General features: G+C 40.8%; 1 protein-coding gene across 3 annotated transcripts in view; it reads right to left on the minus strand.

Moving 5' to 3' along the window:
* Window positions 1-3,068: 3,068 nt before the first annotated feature.
* CDH11 (cadherin 11) overlaps window positions 3,069-18,940 on the minus strand; it is a 142,880-nt gene continuing 127,008 nt past the window's right edge. For 2 of the 3 annotated variants that reach the window (XM_073582915.1, XM_073582923.1), the window contains 5 exons: window positions 17,858-18,006; window positions 11,602-11,723; window positions 9,783-9,903; window positions 5,990-6,241; window positions 3,069-4,369 (listed from right to left, as the gene is read on the minus strand). In XM_073582915.1, the coding sequence (XP_073439016.1) occupies window positions 3,870-4,369; window positions 5,990-6,241; window positions 9,783-9,903; window positions 11,602-11,723; window positions 17,858-18,006 (1,144 nt within the window). In that variant the 3' untranslated portion in view covers window positions 3,069-3,869. The remainder of the gene's footprint in view (window positions 4,370-5,989; window positions 6,242-9,782; window positions 9,904-11,601; window positions 11,724-17,857; window positions 18,007-18,940) is intronic. The other variant, XM_073582922.1, reaches the window with a different exon arrangement.

The following is an 18,940-nucleotide window of genomic DNA, read 5'->3' on the forward strand; positions in this document are numbered from 1 at the left end:
ATTATCTTTGCCATCACAACTCCTCTTTCCCTTTAAAACCCTGTATCACCCTTTTTACCATCATCCTATTACTCTTTGCTTTAACCTTATTCATTTATAATCAGTTCAGCTGCAATCACTTTTGATTCTATTCACTATCAGGTCCCATCCTCTTTTACCCCATTTACCAAGTACAAATCCTCAGCATCGACTACACTCAGAGCCTGTCGCCTACTTTAGAATCTGTTAATGGGTCCAAATTAGGGTTATAAATAAAAAAAAGAGAATAATAGTAGGACCAAAACTATTGAAACTACTCCACATTTGGTACTACATCCTCATTCAACAGGAAGTGGAAGGCATCGGGTGACTGCTGCAGTGGTCACATGATGCCCCTTGTGGATTTTGATCCACTGAGACTGGCAAGGATGCAGTACCGATTGGAGAACTGCTGGTCCAGAAGGTGAGTACATTAGCCTAAAGTCAGCTGAGCCAACTGATAGCTGTAGGATTGAGTGATGGTCTGAGCATGGGGGTCTCCGAACTAATCCCCAAATATCATATATCTGGAAAGATAAGGGTCAGGCAGATTGAAGCTTAAAACAAAAGGTTGGATTTTAAAGAAATAAACCACTGCCAAACTTGTCTGTCCACATTTTCCTCCAATCTCCCCTTTGGAAATACACAAATGTTTAGCTGAACCAAACAGTCATGTATGGCTGGATATCCTTAAAGACAAAAATGTCCAGGAAGGATGGGAAATCTTGAAAAATGAAATTCTCAAAGCACAGTTGTTAACAATTCCGAAAAGAGGGAAGAATAGGAAGCATTTAAGGAAACCAGGATGGATGAACACAGAACTTAAGCACATGCTAAAAAGGAAGAAAAAAAGTTTATAAAATGGAAAGAGGGAGGCATATCTAAAGAAGAATATAATGCTGTCTGCAGAACCTGCAGGGCACAAATCAGATTATCTAAAGCTGAAAATGAATTGAGGCTTGCAAGAGATGTCAAAAGCAATAATAAAGGATTTTGGGGATATGTCAAAAGTAAAAGAAAAGTCAAAGATGCTATAGGATTTTTACAGGATGAAAATGATGAAATGGTAAGACAGGATGTTGAGAAGGCTGAACTTTTAAATTCCTATTTTGCATCTGTTTTCTCTCAGAAAGGAAATGTAACATCAACTGTTATTCACTGTCCTATTAAGGGAATGGAAGAATCCAGGATATCTATAAACAGAAAGATAGTGAGGAAACACTTAGCTAACCTAAATGAATTCAAATCTCCAGGTCCAGATGAATTACACCCCAGAGTACTGAAGGAGATAGCAGAAGACATTTTTGAACCCCTCTCCATAATCTTTGAAAATTCTTGGAGAACAGGAGAAGTGCCAGAAGACTGGAGAAGAGCAAATGTTGTTCCTATCTTCAAAAAGGGGAAGAAGGTGGACCCAGGCAACTATAGGCCGGTGAGTCTGACTTCTATACCAGGAAAGATCTTTGAACAAATTATTAAACAACATGTATGTCAATACCTGGATAAGAATGAAGTGATTAAACAGAGTCAGCATGGGTTTGTAACTAATAAGTCATGTCAGACTAACTTAATTTCCTTCTATGACGGTATCACTGATTGGGTGGATCAAGGAAATGCTGTAGATATAGTATATCTAGACTTCAGCAAAGCATTTGACAAAGTCTCTCATACAATCCTTATTGAAAAAATGACTAAGTATGGAATGGACAAGGCAACTGTTAGGTGGATTCATAACTGGCTTAGTGATCGGACCCAAAGAGTGGTCGTAAATGGCTACACATCCAGTTGGAAGAATGTCTCAAGTGGGGTACCACAGGGCTCTGTCCTGGGCCCTGTATTGTTCAACATCTTTATCAACGATTTAGATGAAGGAATTGAGGGTAAACTGATTAAATTTGCTGATGACACAAAGCTAGGAGGGATAGCTAATACTAGAGAAGATAGAGAGAGGATTCAAAAAGATTTAAATAAACTGGAGAAGTGGGCAGCAACTAACAGAATGGTTTTTAACAGGGAGAAATGCAAAGTACTACATCTGGGCAATAAAAATGAAAAAAGCATATATAGAATGGGAGGAATAGGGCTAAGTGACAGCACATGTGAAAAAGACTTGGGTATACTAATAGATCACAGACTGAATATGAGTCAACAGTGTGATGCAGCAGCAAAAAAGGCAAATGCAATTCTAGGATGTATTAACAGAAGCATACAGTCTAGATCACGTGAAGTCATTATTTCCCTCTACTCCTCTTTGGTCAGACCTCATCTGGAATATTGTGTCCAGTTTTGGGCACCACATTTTAAAAAAGACATCAACAAACTGGAGCAAGTTCAGAAAAGAGCGACCAAAATGGTGACCGGTCTGCAAACCCTGTCTTATGAGGAAAGGTTGCAGGATTTGGGAATGTTTAGTTTGCAAAAGAGAAGACTGAGAGGAGACTTAATAGCTGTCTACAAATATCGAAAGGGCTGTCACATTGTAGAAGGATCAACTTTATTCTCATTTGCACAAGGAAAGACTAGAAGCAATGGGATGAAACTGAATGGGAGGAGACACAGATTAGATATTAGAAAAAACTTTTTGACAGTTAGAGTGATCAACGAGTGGAACAGGCTGCCACAAGAAGTGGTGAGTTCTCCTTCAATGGAAGTCTTCAAACAGAGGCTGGACAGACATCTGACTGGGATGATTTAGCGAATCCTGCTTTGAGCAGGGGGTTGGACCAGATGGCCCAGGAGGTCCCTTCCAACTCTACGATTCTATGATTCTATGATTCTATGATTCTATATGGGATGAGTAGGGAAAGATATCTCCTATCTAATGTATATCTAAGATATCTAATGTATATAGGGACCTTAAGTGTTTTTTGGTTGCTCTTTTAATAACCCACCTTGGGTCTATTAGTGTTAACATTTAAATAATACAAACCCCTTTAACAAAAAAATAATTTGTAAAAAATAAAGTAAAAAGAAACTCAAAATAAAAAAACTGAAAATGTAACTCAATACTACAAAACTGTGTAACACGCCTACAAATCACAAAACAAAAATAAAAAAGTCAATTTTATTTCAAAGTTTGCTTCTTATATTGAAGCACATATTAAAGCAACAGTACGATGTTCATAAAATATAAGTGTGATGCCGTAACATGTCAGAATACTGATATTTTGTATGTATACTAAAATAAGAATTTTAAAATTGTACAAATAGATACATTAAAAATGACATAGAAATAGGGGTGCGATTCTGGCACGTATTAGTTTTTAAGACGGGATTATAAGCAAAAAAGATTTACAAGAATCAGCAGTAACAAGTCTGATGCTCAAGAGACATTATAATTGTACATTTTACTGTACATACATTATATGAGTTGAAGCTGGCTGAATATTATATTGTTTTTTTCATATTTTTTTTCTTTTCAAGTTTAAAAATGCACTACATATAAAGTGTCCATAGTTTAAGGCGACATTACAGCTCAAGACTGTTATCCTTTCTTATTGTGGAAGCTTTTTTTTGACGTAAGTTGGGATGGTTACGTTACCTACTGTAAAATATCTCCCCTTCAAATCGAGTGTTTCCTCCCCTTATACTTTCCCATATCAACTGCACTTTACAAGTGGTTTTGTCCCAGGTGACTGATAACTTGAACACAGGTTGTAGGGTTTTCACAGTATTCACCACCACTTCGAAGATCCTTGGAAGAATTTCCGTCTGTAAACCATGAGAGGTCGAAGAAGCCTTTTTTTATATTTTTATTTATTCTTTCCTTTAAAAAAAATACCTGTTAATGTTTTCTCTGGATTTTTTGAGAACATTACGTAGTTCTTAAGGCCAAGTTTAGTATTTTATCGTTAAGAGTCGTCTTCGCAAGTGTCTTTGGAACCATATAAGTCTGCTAGTTTCTTAAAGCGAGGTCCCCAGTTTTGTAGATAATCGTAGTCCAGATCTGAATCCGTAGACGCTGACTCTAAAGAGCTGAGTGACCCTGCTATGGAACCTCGCCCTTCGTATCCATAGATTTGGATGGAGTCATAGGGCGGGGCTGTCGGGTCATTGTCAGCTTCATGTATCCTTGTGTTTATGAAATCGTCCACGTCGACACTGTTGGGAACTTGTCTTAAACCAAGATCTCGTGGAGAGTACTGGTACTCTGGTTTTATATCTTTTCGTGGTATAAACCCATTAATCCCATCAGGATTTTGTAGAGTTGCGATGTCAAAGGCTTCAGTGTCCTCCTCTCCTCCACCTTCATCATCATAAGTGATTATGTTTTCGCGAATGTCTTCTTCTTCAAAGACGATAAGGGGCTCCTTCTTTTCTCTTCTCAAAGCTACAAACAACACCACAATCACTGTAGGTGGAGAAGAAGACAAGTCATTTATATTATATATGTGTGCAGTACGAATCAATAATTTGGTTTACTCAAGGACTCTAACACGCAAAAGAATTTTGGGCCGAAGGCTATACTGGAGTGCCACCACGTAGTGGTATGTTGTCTCATCGGGATATTCTCTCCCTCGGCCGAGCAGCCTAGATGCCCCTGCTGCTTTCTATGCCCTGCAACGTCATGACATAAGTTGTGATGTGAAGTGCAACAATGAAGATTGGCTTCCATGGAGGACCAGCGTAAACTCAAAGTAGCGCAAATGAAATGGCTTGTCTCTAGTACTCCTGAAAAGCTTCCCACCATGTTTGGTTCTTCATGTGAGTCTTTGGTTTTCTTAGGGTTGAAGTCCATGAGGTCAAGTAGGGATAGATGCATGACATTGACATCAATGGCATATTTCCTACGCCACATGACCATGTAGAGGTTCAAAGGACCCAAAGACCCTCATGGAGGACCAAGAACAAAGGGCTGTGTTGGTGACGGAAGTGCAAAGACTGGTGACTGTAATGTGCTTTTAATTTTTTTTAACCTGTTCCCTCCCCTTGGGTTATGCCTTTGAGTCTGGATAGATCTCAGGGCATAATAAGCAGCAATCGGAGGAACTAATTTGGGAATCTGCCCAAAATAAATTTTGAGATTTGCTCATCTCTACAGCTGACCACTCTAACACGTTTTTATAGGTAAAGCAAGACAAAGGAAGGGGCTATAGATGCCCATAGAAGTCTATGCATACATTACTGCAGCCGTGTATATTTTCATGTATGTTCTCACCACTTTGCTCCCCTAAACTGACAGGTGTCTCAATATATGTAGTGTTTATAGGGAGAGACCTGTCAGTTTTGGGGAGCGGGTCCTGCCTCGATTACCACAGTGTTTCAGAGTAAAATATACACAGCTGCAAAAATCAGCAGGTGTCTGAATCACGCTGCTTGTAGTTTGGGCAACAGAAATCTGTTCTCGGGTTGCCTTTAAATTAGGCGGTTTTATCCTTTCCAAATCTATAGGATTATAACGTTTTTCTAGGTTTATATAAAGCTTATCAGCAGGTGTCAGGTTAAGAGGAAAACTAAGGTGGGGTTCACATGTACATCCTGTACTGATTGTGGTGCTGAAAATTGTCTGACAATTAGTGATGATTGGAGAAAGGTTCATGGAAATGGTGAAAAATTGTATAAAAGCAGAGGCAGGGAATGCAGCAGCTATTTTGTGCTGAAACGGGATAGTGAAAGGACCTCACAGTTTAGCCACACAGATAAAGAGAGAAAGCCATAAAAAATGAAGACTATGTACAGATACTGTGTGACAGCCCAGCAATTAAAAACCGCTACCATATATTTACCTACAGGCATGTACTGTATGTTGAGGTCGCTTGGACATTACTAAGACTGTTTGATTTAAAGAGCTTGAAAGTGGTTGAATACAGTCCCAGGAACCATTGAGTGTTACACATGTCTTTCCAGAACAATTGGAGAACTTTACTTTCACAGCACATCGATTTGCTACAAACTTACTAAATTTCAGAATTAAATTTGGCAGATTTCAAAAGATTCTCTCAACTCTAAAAATGACCCAGCTTTAACTTGCCTAATAATATGACGATGCAAGCAAGAATGGCAATCAGTGCCCCCGTGCTGAGCCCTGCATTGAGAGAGAGTGGTTCTTCGTTGCAGGAGAGGATGGTTTCGTCACTACTACAGCTACATATGCGAACGGTGAGGGTATTCGTGCTGCTCATCTGAGGGACGCCACCGTCCTTGATTACAATTGGTAGTAAGTGCATCTTTTGCTTCTGACGACTGAAGGATGCTGGTCCGGTGTAAATGTCCGCTGTGTTATCTACACGAAGCAAAGAAACGGGAGACGATCACACTCACATAAGGAAATCTACTCATTCCAAAATCGGCATAAAATCAAATATATCGAATGGGATTGGCTGTATACTCACCAACACTAAAGATTCTGTAATGTACTCAACTAGATATTCATACATAAGATTCATCCTGCAACATTGATGACTAGAGAGCTATCTATTTTGTATTATTTATCTATCATCCATCTATCATCCATTCATCATCCATCCATCCATCATCTATCATCCATCCATCCATCTATCATCCATCCATCCTCTATCATCCATCATCTATCATCCATTCATCATCCATCCATCATCTATCATCCATCCATCCAGCTATCATCCATCCATCCATCTATCATCCATCCATCATCTATCATCCATCATCTATCATCCATTCATCATCCATCCATCATCTATCATCCATCCATCCTCTATCATCCATCCATCATCCATCCATCATCTAGCATCCATCATCTATCATCCATCCGTCCATCTATCATCCATCCGTCCAGCTATCATTCATCCGTCCACCTATCATCCATCCATCATCCATCCGTCCATCTATCATTCATCCATCCATCTATCATCCATTCATCATCCATCCGTCCATCTATCATTCATCCATCCATCTATCATTCATTCATCCATCCATCCATCTATCATCCATCATCTATTATCCATCATCTATTATCCATCCATCTATCATCCATCCATCATCTACCATCCTTCTGTCCATCTATCATCCGTCCATCCATCATCCATCCGTCCATCTATCATTCATCCATCCATCTATCATCTAGCATCCATCTGTCCATCTATCATCCATCCATCATCCATCTGTCCATCCATCATCCATCTGTCCATCCATCATCCATCTGTCCATCTATCATTCATCCATCCACCTATCTATCATCCATCCATCTATTATCTATATATTTGTCTGTTTATCTTATGTACAGTTTCAAATTGCATAACACAATATTAATGAAGACAATATATAGAAAACTTGGTGATACTGCTCCTCCTGAGAGTCTGTCAAATCACTTCTGTTCTTTCTTTCAACTACAAAAGTACAATCTATCATGTACAACTTTTTCTTATTGCCATCAATTTAATTTATATAAGGCAGGAGCACCCGCGGCCCGGCTTTGTCTAATCTCATACATTTTGATAGTATGTTATTTTCTCCAATAGGAATCCTGCCATCTATAAAAGGTCTATTGATGTACGTCTAAATAATGGAAAGTGCTGCACAAAAGAATTTTCATCGGAGACTTGGTGAAAAAAAAAAAGAAAAAAATCAATTTGGAAAGCAAAATATTTCTGAAGATGCAGTGTTTATTTACACGGCGATGGGTATGGCGGCACAGAATGAAACGCGGCACAATATTTCCAATTATCCCGTGTATTTTAGTATGCAAAATACAGTTTGTGATGTTAAACTTACTACCGTAAGAGGCCACTAAAAGAGGACGCCGGCTGTTATTGCCTCTTTCTTTGGTTACTGCATCATGTAATTACTTCTTGAACACAGTAAAAAGAACTCTATTAAAGGGAAATTAGGGAAATATATTCACTTTAAAGGTCAATAATGGACTCGCATATCATAGATTTTATACTTGTCTGCACTGTTTATGATGCCATTTTTCAAACAGTAATTTGCCTGCAAAAAACTTCCTAATCTCAAACTAAACCGGGCTGATGCTTGATGACAAGAATACGGAAACCCAACACATTTATTTATCCTTATTCATCTATCAATTGTCAGCGTTCATGTATATCAATAGAAATGGCCTACACTATAAAGATAAAGTAGGTATGGCCATTATTGACATAAATCAATGTCTTCCCCCTACTTATACTTGACTTTAACACAGAGCTGTTCCAAAAGCTCCCATCTGAAGGTGGCACCAGAAAGAGAGCAAGATGCCGAGTTCGGGAATATATAATTTTCCATGGTTTTAATCAATATTTTTATGTAAAACTCTGTCTAAAATGGATAGACTAAGCATGAGTGTCCTGTTGCCCCGCCCACACTGTTTAATTGGTGTTTACAGAGCAAGCTCACCAATCAACCTTTGTGGGTGGAGATAGATTGACTCGCAAGCTCACCCTTGTAATTCTGGGTAGTATTAGCTTTTTTTTTTTTTTTTACATAAAAATGCTTAATTAAACCATAGAAAACTATATATTTCTAAGCTCAGAATCCATTTCTCTATTACATGCTGTCCTGAGATTGAAGAAAAATTAATCCACTTTAATTTTCTTGTTATTTGTATCACCAAATCACTTGAAAATAAAAATATATTATATGCCTATTTAGCATGATAAATGTATATCTTTGTATAATTCACTTTGAAAAGAGAATTTTCTCAGGGAATTATATAGTAAAGTGTCAAGTCCTAAATGGATGACTGTAGAGTCAAGTGTCTCTGATCAGAGGGAAACATGAATGACTAGACAGAGTTGAAAGTTGGTGTCAGCTGCAAAAGACAAATAGCCTGTCTTAGGGTACGTGCACACGCTGCGGATTGGGGTCCGGATTTGGCAGCGCGGATTCTGTAAAATCCGCAGGTAAATCTGAAGGTCAAAAGACCTGCGGTTTTACCTGCGGATTAGCCTGTGGTTTTGCCCTGCGGTTTTTCACCTCCACAATGGAGAAGATGGTAAACCGTAGTGGAATCCGCAGAAAGAATTGACATGTCAATTCTTTCTGCGGTTTAGAAACCGCAGGAAAACCGCGTGGAAAAATCCGCACCGTCTGCACTGCAGTTTTTAATATCCATAGGATATTATTGTACTGTACACTGCAGCAAAATCCGCAGCGTGTGCACACACCCTTATGGCCTGGCTATTTGGCTAGCTGACAATGGTCAGGCCGTTGCCAGTCGTAGCTTTTACTCAGTGATTTGTGTTCCTTATGCTCTGTGTTCTGCTGTTCTGATCTTTATTGCCTGACCTCGGACTTTGCCATTTAACTATTCATTTGTCTTGCCCCTTTGCCTATGACATACTCTGATCTTTGTTGCCTGATATTAGACTTTGCCACTTGACTATTCATTTGTCTTGCCCCTTTGCCTTTGACATCATCTGGTTTTTGTTGCCTGTCCTCGGACTTTGCCTTTTGTCTGTTTTGCTTGCACTTATGGCTTTGATGTACACTCCTTATATTTGATCCCGAACTTCCTGAATCCACAGTCTCATGTATTGACTGTGAGTAGTGACTAGTCAGCGTCACAATTCATTGAAAAGGGCTGAGATGTAATACTAGGTACATTCCATTGACAAAACTGGTGCTGTTCCTCAAAAATTTTAACTTTTTTCTAATGCCTGACAACTCCTTTAAGGACCAAGTGAGCAAAATTAGTTTTGAACATATTTGGGAAACCACTGTTTGCCACCAAATATATATATTTTTTTTTTGGGGGGGGGGGGAGGTAAGCACTGCTCTCCATAATAAAAAAAAAAAAAAAGCGTCCACAAACCAAATAAGACAAACACAGAGAATTTTCTTGGACAAACCTTTTTGGTCTCTTATGGTAAAATTTGCATGCTGATGCATAATTTCTTTTGGAAAACTGAAAAAGAATCGGTGGCCATTCGCGGTGTCATCTTTATCTACCGCTGTTACTGTGAAAAATTTCTGTGTGGGAAGAAAAATTAAAATATTTTCAGTTCACTCCACAATACATAACAGCTTTGCATCTTTGTACATCGTATACCTCATTAATGGTGGTGGCCACCTGTTCTTAAAGGGACTGTCCACGAGCCGATGCAGAGTTACAATATGTCACACATGGCTTTGACATTTGTTTTTAGGTCAAAGTTTTTTTTCTAATCTTTTCCAATCTCTTCAAGCCAAACTCTGCTCTTTCTAATTACTCCGATTCTCGGAATACACAAGCGTTTCCGTGTATACCCATGATCATTACTAACAAAATCAGATGAGTAGACGGATCACGAAGTTCAACACAATCATCGTCTGAAACAGTTTGGAGGTCACATAGAAGGATCGATACAATACTGCGCTGACCTTGTTGAAAATCAATACTAGTTGACAACCTTTTAAAGCAGATATGCCACCAGATTTCACAATGCAAACTGTATATATCATTGAATAGATCTCTCAAACCTGTTGGGACTGGTGTACTTCCAGTGAAAATCCATAATAGAATGTCTGTATAATCTCCAAATTAAAAGGAGCATCTAGAGCTGGACTCATAAAGTGCTTGCTTTCATACTAGACAGGGAAACTCACAAATAATTATACAGCCATGGATTTTCAAAGTAAGTACACCAGCCCTCTTTAGGACTAAGATTTCATCTGTTCAATAATTGCAGTTTGTATTGTGACATCTGGTTTACTATCTGAGACATCACTCACGAAACATTCACAGGACCAATTTACAGGGTGGTCAGTGAATGGAAGCCCTGCAAATTGCCACCTACCTTCTGACATCCTAGGATCCGCTTTTGATTAGCCGGCCTGGCATGACATTGGGAGTGTGGTGAACTTGTCATGGTCCGACTAATCAATAGAGGATCTGGGGATGCAGGTAAAAATAGTTCTCAAAGCTCCCATTAAATAGTCATGAAATACTGATATGGCTGAATCAATTCACCCATCTCCAATCACTGACTGTGGATTCACTTGTTATTATTTAAGGACCTTCATTTATCCCTTTAGTCACTGAAGGTCCATTTAGGACCCTCCTCTATCATCCAAAGTGTGAACAGAGTTTACAAAGTATGTCCCTCACTTTGGAGGACTTGGCCCATTAGTGCATCACCATAAACTAGACAGAATTTAATGGGGCAACGTGTAATGCTTCATTTTCCCTGCAGAGGCACTGCAGGACAACTGAACACTTGATGCCAAGTTCCTCTGCAGATTACAGCTATAAATTAAGTTTCCTACCTGTGGACCTACTATGATCCCAGTGGACCTCCTATAATTGATTTTCTGTCGAGAAACTTTTAACAAAAAATATTGTCAAGCACTTTAAAGAAGTACTCCTTCTCCCATCAAAGTTTTGATCCTCTTAATACATTGCAATCATTATATTATAAAGCGCGGTGTACTTACAATTGCTCATTTTGACTTTCTACCCATTTAATTCTATTCTTCTCTATGTAGAAATAAGAACTCTCTTTTCTCTGTGGGAGTCATCCCCCACCTTCAACTCCTGACCCAGCTGATCCCCCTCCCCCTCTGCCAGGGACTTTGAAGTGATGTAGAATTGTAGTTCTAATGATGACTCATGCAGGGAGTGGGCACATAGCCTTAAGGTTTTTTACCATTGAACCGACATTTTAAGGCTCCTGAGCCATCGGAAACTACCTTGTTTGCTTGTGCGTTCTCACATACAGAGGCTTCATAGGGCTTTGGAAATTCTGGAGCGTTGTCATTTGTATCCAAAATTTTAATTGTCACGGGCACGCTTGTTGAATGACCAATGTTTGCTGTGGATGTAAGAAAATATTAGTTTAAATGATGGAAAGTGAGCACAGGAAAAACATGTTTTATTTAAAGTCCAAAGGGGTTACTAATCAGAGTCTCGAAAGAAGCCTCAATAAGGAATATTTGCATTAGGTACAAACATTATTGATATTTAGACTGATAACTGTCATTACCATTCATGGCCTGACGGGAAAATTATTTTGTTAGAGTCGCCATACTCTTACACTTTTCAGCAAATTTGTATTGTTTATATAATATATAGAATGAATTTACTATATATGAAGCAGTAGTATATATTACATTTACCTCTTCTGACCCCGATCACTCCAGAGCTGCATTCACAATTCTGCTGATCATCGTAGGAAGTGACAGATCTCTAGCAGCTTAGCCAAGATCTGATCAAATTCATCATGTATTTCCTCCTGAAGTCTGCACTTCAGCAATGCTGAGAGATTTCAGCTCTGAAGTCTCCAGAGCTGTAAATTCAGCTTCAGACTATTCGGCAAAAAGGGTTGTATGAAACCTTTTGACTTGAGTACTAGACAAGAGGATGAACACTTGTCATATGTGAGTGTCAATCTATTTCCTTGGCCATACATCGAGGGGTGAAACCTCTATCAAACATGACTGTGCTACTCTGCAACAGTGAGCATTAAAAGGCGAAGAGACTATTTAAAGGGGTATTCCCATCTCCGAGATCCTCTCCCAATAAGTAGTAGGTGTAATAGTAATATTAGCAAATACCACCAATTAAAAATGTAGTCTAGTTCTTCTAATTAGCTATAGCTCCTACCCCATGTGCAGGGCATTGCAGTAGCTCAGATATCTATGGTTGTCCACTTATAGTGACAGTTAGTGGTCACAACCATGTGGATACCTAAGCTACTGCAATGCCCTGCACATGGGGTAAGTGACATTATTTATTAATCCATACCTAACTACCTGCCTGTTTTACCGATTGCCAGCACAGAGAGGTCACTGGCCGCTCCTGTCGATGATTCAGCTGCTCTACGACAACAGCGCATCTTTTTCCCGTCTCCCATGACGGCACACATGAATATACAGGTGCCGTCATGGGCTCTGGGAAAACCAGCTACCGGTAAGTAACCTTGGTGTTTTTCAGTCTCCCATGACGGCACCTGTATGTTCATGTGTGCCATCATGGGCTCCGGAAAAAACGGCTACCGGGAAGTAACCTTGGTGTTTTCCCGTCTCCCATGAAAGCACCTGTGTATTCATGTGTGCCATCATGGGCTCCGGAAAAACCGGCTACCGGTAAGTAACCTTGGTGTTTTCCCGTCTCCCATGACGGCACCTGTATATTCATGTGTGCCATCATGGGCTCCGGAAAAACCGGCTACCGGGAAGTAACCTTGGTGTTTTCCCGTCTCCCATGAAAGCACCTGTATATTCATGTGTGCCATCATAGGCTCCGGAAAAACCGGCTACCGGTAAGTAACCTTGGTGTTTTCCCGTCTCCCATGACGGCACCTGTATATTCATGTGTGCCATCATGGGCTCTGGAAAAAATGGCTACCGGTAAGAAACCTTGGTGTTTCTTCTTCTAGACTGCTCTGTGAAAGGAAAGAGACTGCTAAAGTCAAGGTGAATAATAGCTGCCTCCCCGCAGTTAGGCAGCAGGGAGCTAGCTGTCAATCAGCATGATGTCAGCGGACAACAGAGCAGAGTGGAAGAGAAGCTGCTGCTCTGTCAATGTGATGCCATGTTGAAAAACCGGTAGGAGCGGTCTGTGACTGCTTTGAGCCAGCAGATATCAGTGCCAGGCACAACAGGCAGGCATATAGGAACTACTTGTCTGTTAGCCCTAGGCCCCCCAGTAAAAAAAAAATAGTCCTCTATGCCCTTTAAATGCCTCGTCAAAAGTTAAGATTCTGCAAACGATAGCTCCATCATCATCTAAAGGGTAAGTGCTCAGTTTTTTAAGGAGTTTTTGGGGCAGCTCCGCCGAAAAAAAATGCATGATAAATTCACACAAAAAAAGCTTCTTATTGCTTTCTATTGTAAAACCTCTTTTTGTTCATATGTTCTGTTTGTTAAGCATTTTTTTAGCTTTACATTTTCAAAAAAAAAACCCGGTGGAAATGCATGTTCGTTCTTAATCTTCTCCAAACAAGGCACCGTCCGATTAAAAGGCTCCAAAAAAGAGTAAGATAAAACTCTAAAACGTGTAAAAAAAAAATTTGAAAAATGCACCAAGAAATTAAAAATTCTTCCACATACTCCCCCCCCAAAGAAGGTGCGTTTTCTGAAGCAGTCTCTCCACAAAATCTGTCATTTCTGACCGCTTCAAAATAAAAGCCTTGTGCGCATACTGGATATATGGATAAGGATATATTAACACTGTGGATTTTTTTTTCAGCAGTTTTTTTAGTGGGTCCGTTCCAAAAAAAAGCCTCAAAAAGCACTTTGAAAAAACTTGAAAGACTCTTCCTCTTCATTTCTATTGTAAAATGGCGCTACATTCATATGCGTGATGTTTTGAGTGTTTTCAACCGCTTTCAAAAAAAAAAAAAAAAAAAAGCTTAAAAGTGAGCAGACCATTTTTCAGGCATTTGCTGCTATGAAACTGCTCCATACCTTACAAAACAATTAAATGCAAAGGCTAAGAAATGCCCAGAAAATATGAGGGCTTCTCTTTGAGCATTTTGAAAGCAGTTTCGCATCAAATAGATGTAGAAAGAATGTGAGAAAATTATCAACAAAATGATATGCTAAAAAATTTGTCAGAAAACGATATTAGAAGCTTCAGGAAATGTTAACAAAATATCATTTGGACCAAAAAAAAGCAACTTTTCTTGATGCGGTTTTTTTTTTAAAATTTGAGTACATGAAAAAAAATAACGCACTGTCAACATACTGTAAGGCAGGGGTGGGGAACCTCGGGGCCGCATGTGGCCCACAGTGGCTTTTCATGCAGCCCGCGGGCAGGTCCCTGGAGTCCCCAATGCTTGTGCGGCAGCTGTATCCTGTCAGCTGCTGCCCCTTTAACCCCCAAGTGCACGGCACGCAGCGTTCATTACAAAACGCTGCTTGCCCTGCACATGAATGATGTCGTCTGGGTGGGTGGGGTTAGCGTCTGGATGGGCAGGATTAGCGCCCAATGCTCTCCCATCCACATGTCCCGGAAGAGGAGATGCTGCCAGAGAGTCCACAGCGATCTCTGTGCGTGCCCACAGCTCTGTGCCTCCCTGGGGATCTCTGTGCTGGCAGCTGTTTGCTTAAAATCATAGAATCGTAGAGTTGGAAGGGACCTCCTGGGCCATCTGGTCCAACCCCCTGCTCAAAGCAGGATTCACTCAATCATCCCAGACAGATATCTGTCCAGCCTCTGTTTGAAGACTTCCATTGAAGGAGAACTCACCACTTCTCGTGGCAGCCTGTTCCACTCATTGATCACTCTAACTGTCAAAAAGTTTTTTCTAACATCTAATCTGTGTCTCCTCCCATTCAGCTTCATCCCATTGCTTCTAGTCTTTCCTTGTGCAAATGAGAATAAAGTTGATCCTTCTACAATGTGACAGCCCTTTAGATATTTGTAGACAGCTATTAAGTCTCCTCTCAGTCTTCTCTTTTGCAAACTAAACATTCCCAAATCCTGCAACCTTTCCTCATAAGACAGGGTTTGCAGACCAGTCACCATTCTGGTCGCTCTTTTCTGAACTTGCTCCAGTTTGTTGATGTCTTTTTTAAAATGTAGTGCCCAAAACTGGACACAATATTCCAGATGAGGTCTGACCAAAGTGGAGCTTTTCTACTTGTAATCTGTGCCCCAAAGCTATGTGCCCCCCAGCTGTGTTTCCACATGTGATCTGTGCCCCCCACCTATATATACCCCCTGTGATCTATGCCCCCCTGTGATCTCTGTGCCCTCAATCTGTGCCCCCCCAGCTGTTTCCTCATGTGATATCTATGCCCCCTGTGATCTGTGCCCTCCAGCTATATGCCCCCGTGATCTGTGCCCCCAGCTATGTGCACCCCTGTGATATCTTTGGCTCCCAGCTTTGTTTCCCCTATGATCTATGTGCCCCCTGTGATTTTTTTTTTTCCCCATGATCTGTGCCCCCTACCTATATGCCCCCGTGATCTCTGTGCCCCCAGCTATGTGCACCCCTGTGATATTTGTGGCTCCCAGCTTTGTGCCCCCTGCTATGTACCCCCTGTGATCTTTGTGCTCCCATGTGCCCCCTGTGATCTGTCACTCAAAGCTATGTACCCCCCAGCTACATGCACCCCTGTGATCTCTGTCCCCCACCCCTGTGATCTTCGTGTCCCCCCCGGTGATCTATGAGCCTCACCGACAATCCCTGTCCCCCCCCCAGTGCTATATATCCCCCCACAGCTGTATGTGCCCAAGTGATGTGTATATTTCCCAGTGCTGCATTTTCCCCTGAAAGTGCTGTATATCCCCCCTCCCCCCGAGTACTGTGTATCCTACCATCTGTGATATATATAGCCCCCAGTGATGGAGAAGCAGCTCCAGCCGTCACATTAAGGGTGAGTTACCGTAATTAATTGTTAGACTAAATATACCGGGGTAATTTTCAAGGTGATCATTTTTGTGTGACCCTCGAATGATGGTAGAAATTTCCAAATGGCCCCCGGATGGAAAAAGGTTCCCCACCCCTGCTGTAAGGGGTTAAACTGCTGCAACTGCAGCTAGATCTGAAAGAGGCAGATAAACTTAGGTGCCACCTGTCCATCACAGCCACCACTTGCCCTGTGTAGAGCAGGCTCAGCTCTTGAGCCAGCTCAAATACATGTAGTCTGCATTGGTGGACCCTCAGATGGTCCTTGGGTATAGTTGGCCCCAGTACTTGCCCGATACAAGCACAGTCTCTGCTAAAAATATCAATCCTGCTTCCTACTTAATCATATTTAACATAACACTGTCTACATATAAAAAAAAATGTCATACACATGTGGTGCCACTACGGCGTAGTGCACCCACACTATTTTCTCAGGGCTTTGTTCATTCAAAGTGAGCAAGAGCGGCAGTGCTACACAAATGTTGAAGAGTGCAGAGGGTTGTGATGGAAGCTGCTGCAGTTGCACTTCCTTGGCCAAAACCTTATATCATTTTCCCCCTGTGATACCCTTAGGCTTCTATTGTCCCTCTATCATCCTTGGTCTCCCTTTCTCCTTATCTAATTTCTTGTTCTTTTTACCACTGTTGCCTACGAAGGTCAATTGAAGACTCAGCTACGTAGATTCTACGTGCAGTGATTCACGGAGAAGAGCGTTGAGGGTCATGATGGAAGCTGCTACACTTGTACCTCTTAAATAAGACATACTTGGTGTCTCCTTGGCCAAAATCTTATATCATCTTCCCCCAGTTACGTCCTTAAACTTCTATTGTCCCTCTATAACCCTTGGTCTCACTTTCTCTGTACTTTTATTCCTTGCTCTTCTTTTCCCCACAGTTGACTAAGGAGTTCAACTTACTGAAGACTCCACCACGTGTGCTGCTACACAAATGGAGAAGAGTGCAGAGGGTCGTGATGGAAGTTGCTAAATTTGTGCTTCTTAAATAAGGCATCCTTGGATTTTCCTTGGCCACAAACTTATGTCATCTTACCCCAGTGATGTCCTTAGGCTTCTATTGTCTCTCTATAACCTTTGGTCTCCATTTCTCCTTACTTTCTTGCTCTTCTTTTACCCTCTGACTATGGAGCTCAACTTATTGAAGACTCCGCTACATATATCCTACGTGCATCCAAACACCAATCACTAAGGCACCTTCCCATCTTCATATCAAGTGCTTGACTAGACTAAGTGCCTCATGTGTTTTACTCTACTCTTGGCTCTTTTGAGATGTTTCTCGACTGAATTATCTCCATTTCTATTTTTATTCCATAAAAAAGTAATTTGAATTGGAAAATAAAATTCCAATCAACTATTACACAAGTAATCCATGATGTAATATTAACACAACCCACATTGTAGATATCTCACATACACAACCAAATAAGGTCAAGCCACTCAGGAGATCAATTCAATGCGTTCATCTCTTGTATGAGTGATTTCTTCCTAGACTGAGTGTGCAGGAAACATCTTGGATGCAGGAAACACTTTCAATCGCTTTCTACGAGCATCTTAGATAATAAATTCACCCCACCTGGGGAATACGTACTGCCTTCAGTTGCTATCACGGAGATGTTGTGCCAAGCGGTTTCCTCTCTATCCAAAGGCTTTGTGGTTTTGATGACACCATCATCTTGGATGTTGAAGTATCTGTCAAGGTCAGTGTGCCGATCGATTGAATACCTAAAGAAGATGATCGCAGGGTAATTAGACAAGAAAATTACTAAGCAGCCTGATGCTCGTGTGTTAGATATTAAAGATTCATTCGAGAGTAGTTTCCCAGCAGCACGCATGGCGAAATCAGAATATTAATGGAATCTATCAAACAACTTTTAAAAGGAAATTTAGCTTCATCATTTATTCATGTCTGCATGTAGGGAACATTTTGCTACATCAGGATCTGCTTTCCTTGCTATTAATGAAAAAAGAAAATGTAATGCCAAATATCATATAGTACAGAATAGTCAGTGAACTGATCTTGTACTTGATGTTCTTTCTCCCACGATGAGCAACAGTTGCATGAATGATTGACTTTCATCATTTGCTTTAATGTATTGCTACACTACATGGAGAAAAGTATTGGGACACAAGCCTTACTTATTGAATTAAGAATGTTTGTTTTTGTGAGTCCATTGGCACAGGTATATAACATCGGGCCCCAGGGACCCAGTGAATAACATCCATCGCCATTGACCCAGTATATAACATCTGGTTGGTCCCTTACCCCCCCAATGTACATCATCCGACCCCTTGCCCACAGTGATTAACATCAGACCACATTGCCCCAGAATATAATATCCAGCCCATCAAACATGGTGTGTAACATCCAGCAACTTGGTCATGCTATCTGTCAATACTAACATGTGACAGAACGGCCGGTGGTGCAGAGCTCACTGATACCAGTGCGGTGATGTAATAATAGCCACCGGTGTAACAAGTCCATTCATGACATTTCTTCCTCCTATATCTTCCCCCTTCACCTGTGAGTGATGATATTGGGAAGTGGAAGGAACCGCAGCAACTCAGCCACGAAGTGGTGACCCCGTAATGTTACAGAGCAGTTACCGAGTACTGAGGAGCAGAGGGCAGAAAATTCACCAACGCTCTGCTGACTCCA

The sequence above is a fragment of the Dendrobates tinctorius genome, unplaced genomic scaffold, assembly GCF_039654945.1.
Source record: "Dendrobates tinctorius isolate UK_male_01 unplaced genomic scaffold, ASM3965494v1 ptg000009l, whole genome shotgun sequence".
Lineage (NCBI taxonomy): Eukaryota > Metazoa > Chordata > Amphibia > Anura > Dendrobatidae > Dendrobates > Dendrobates tinctorius.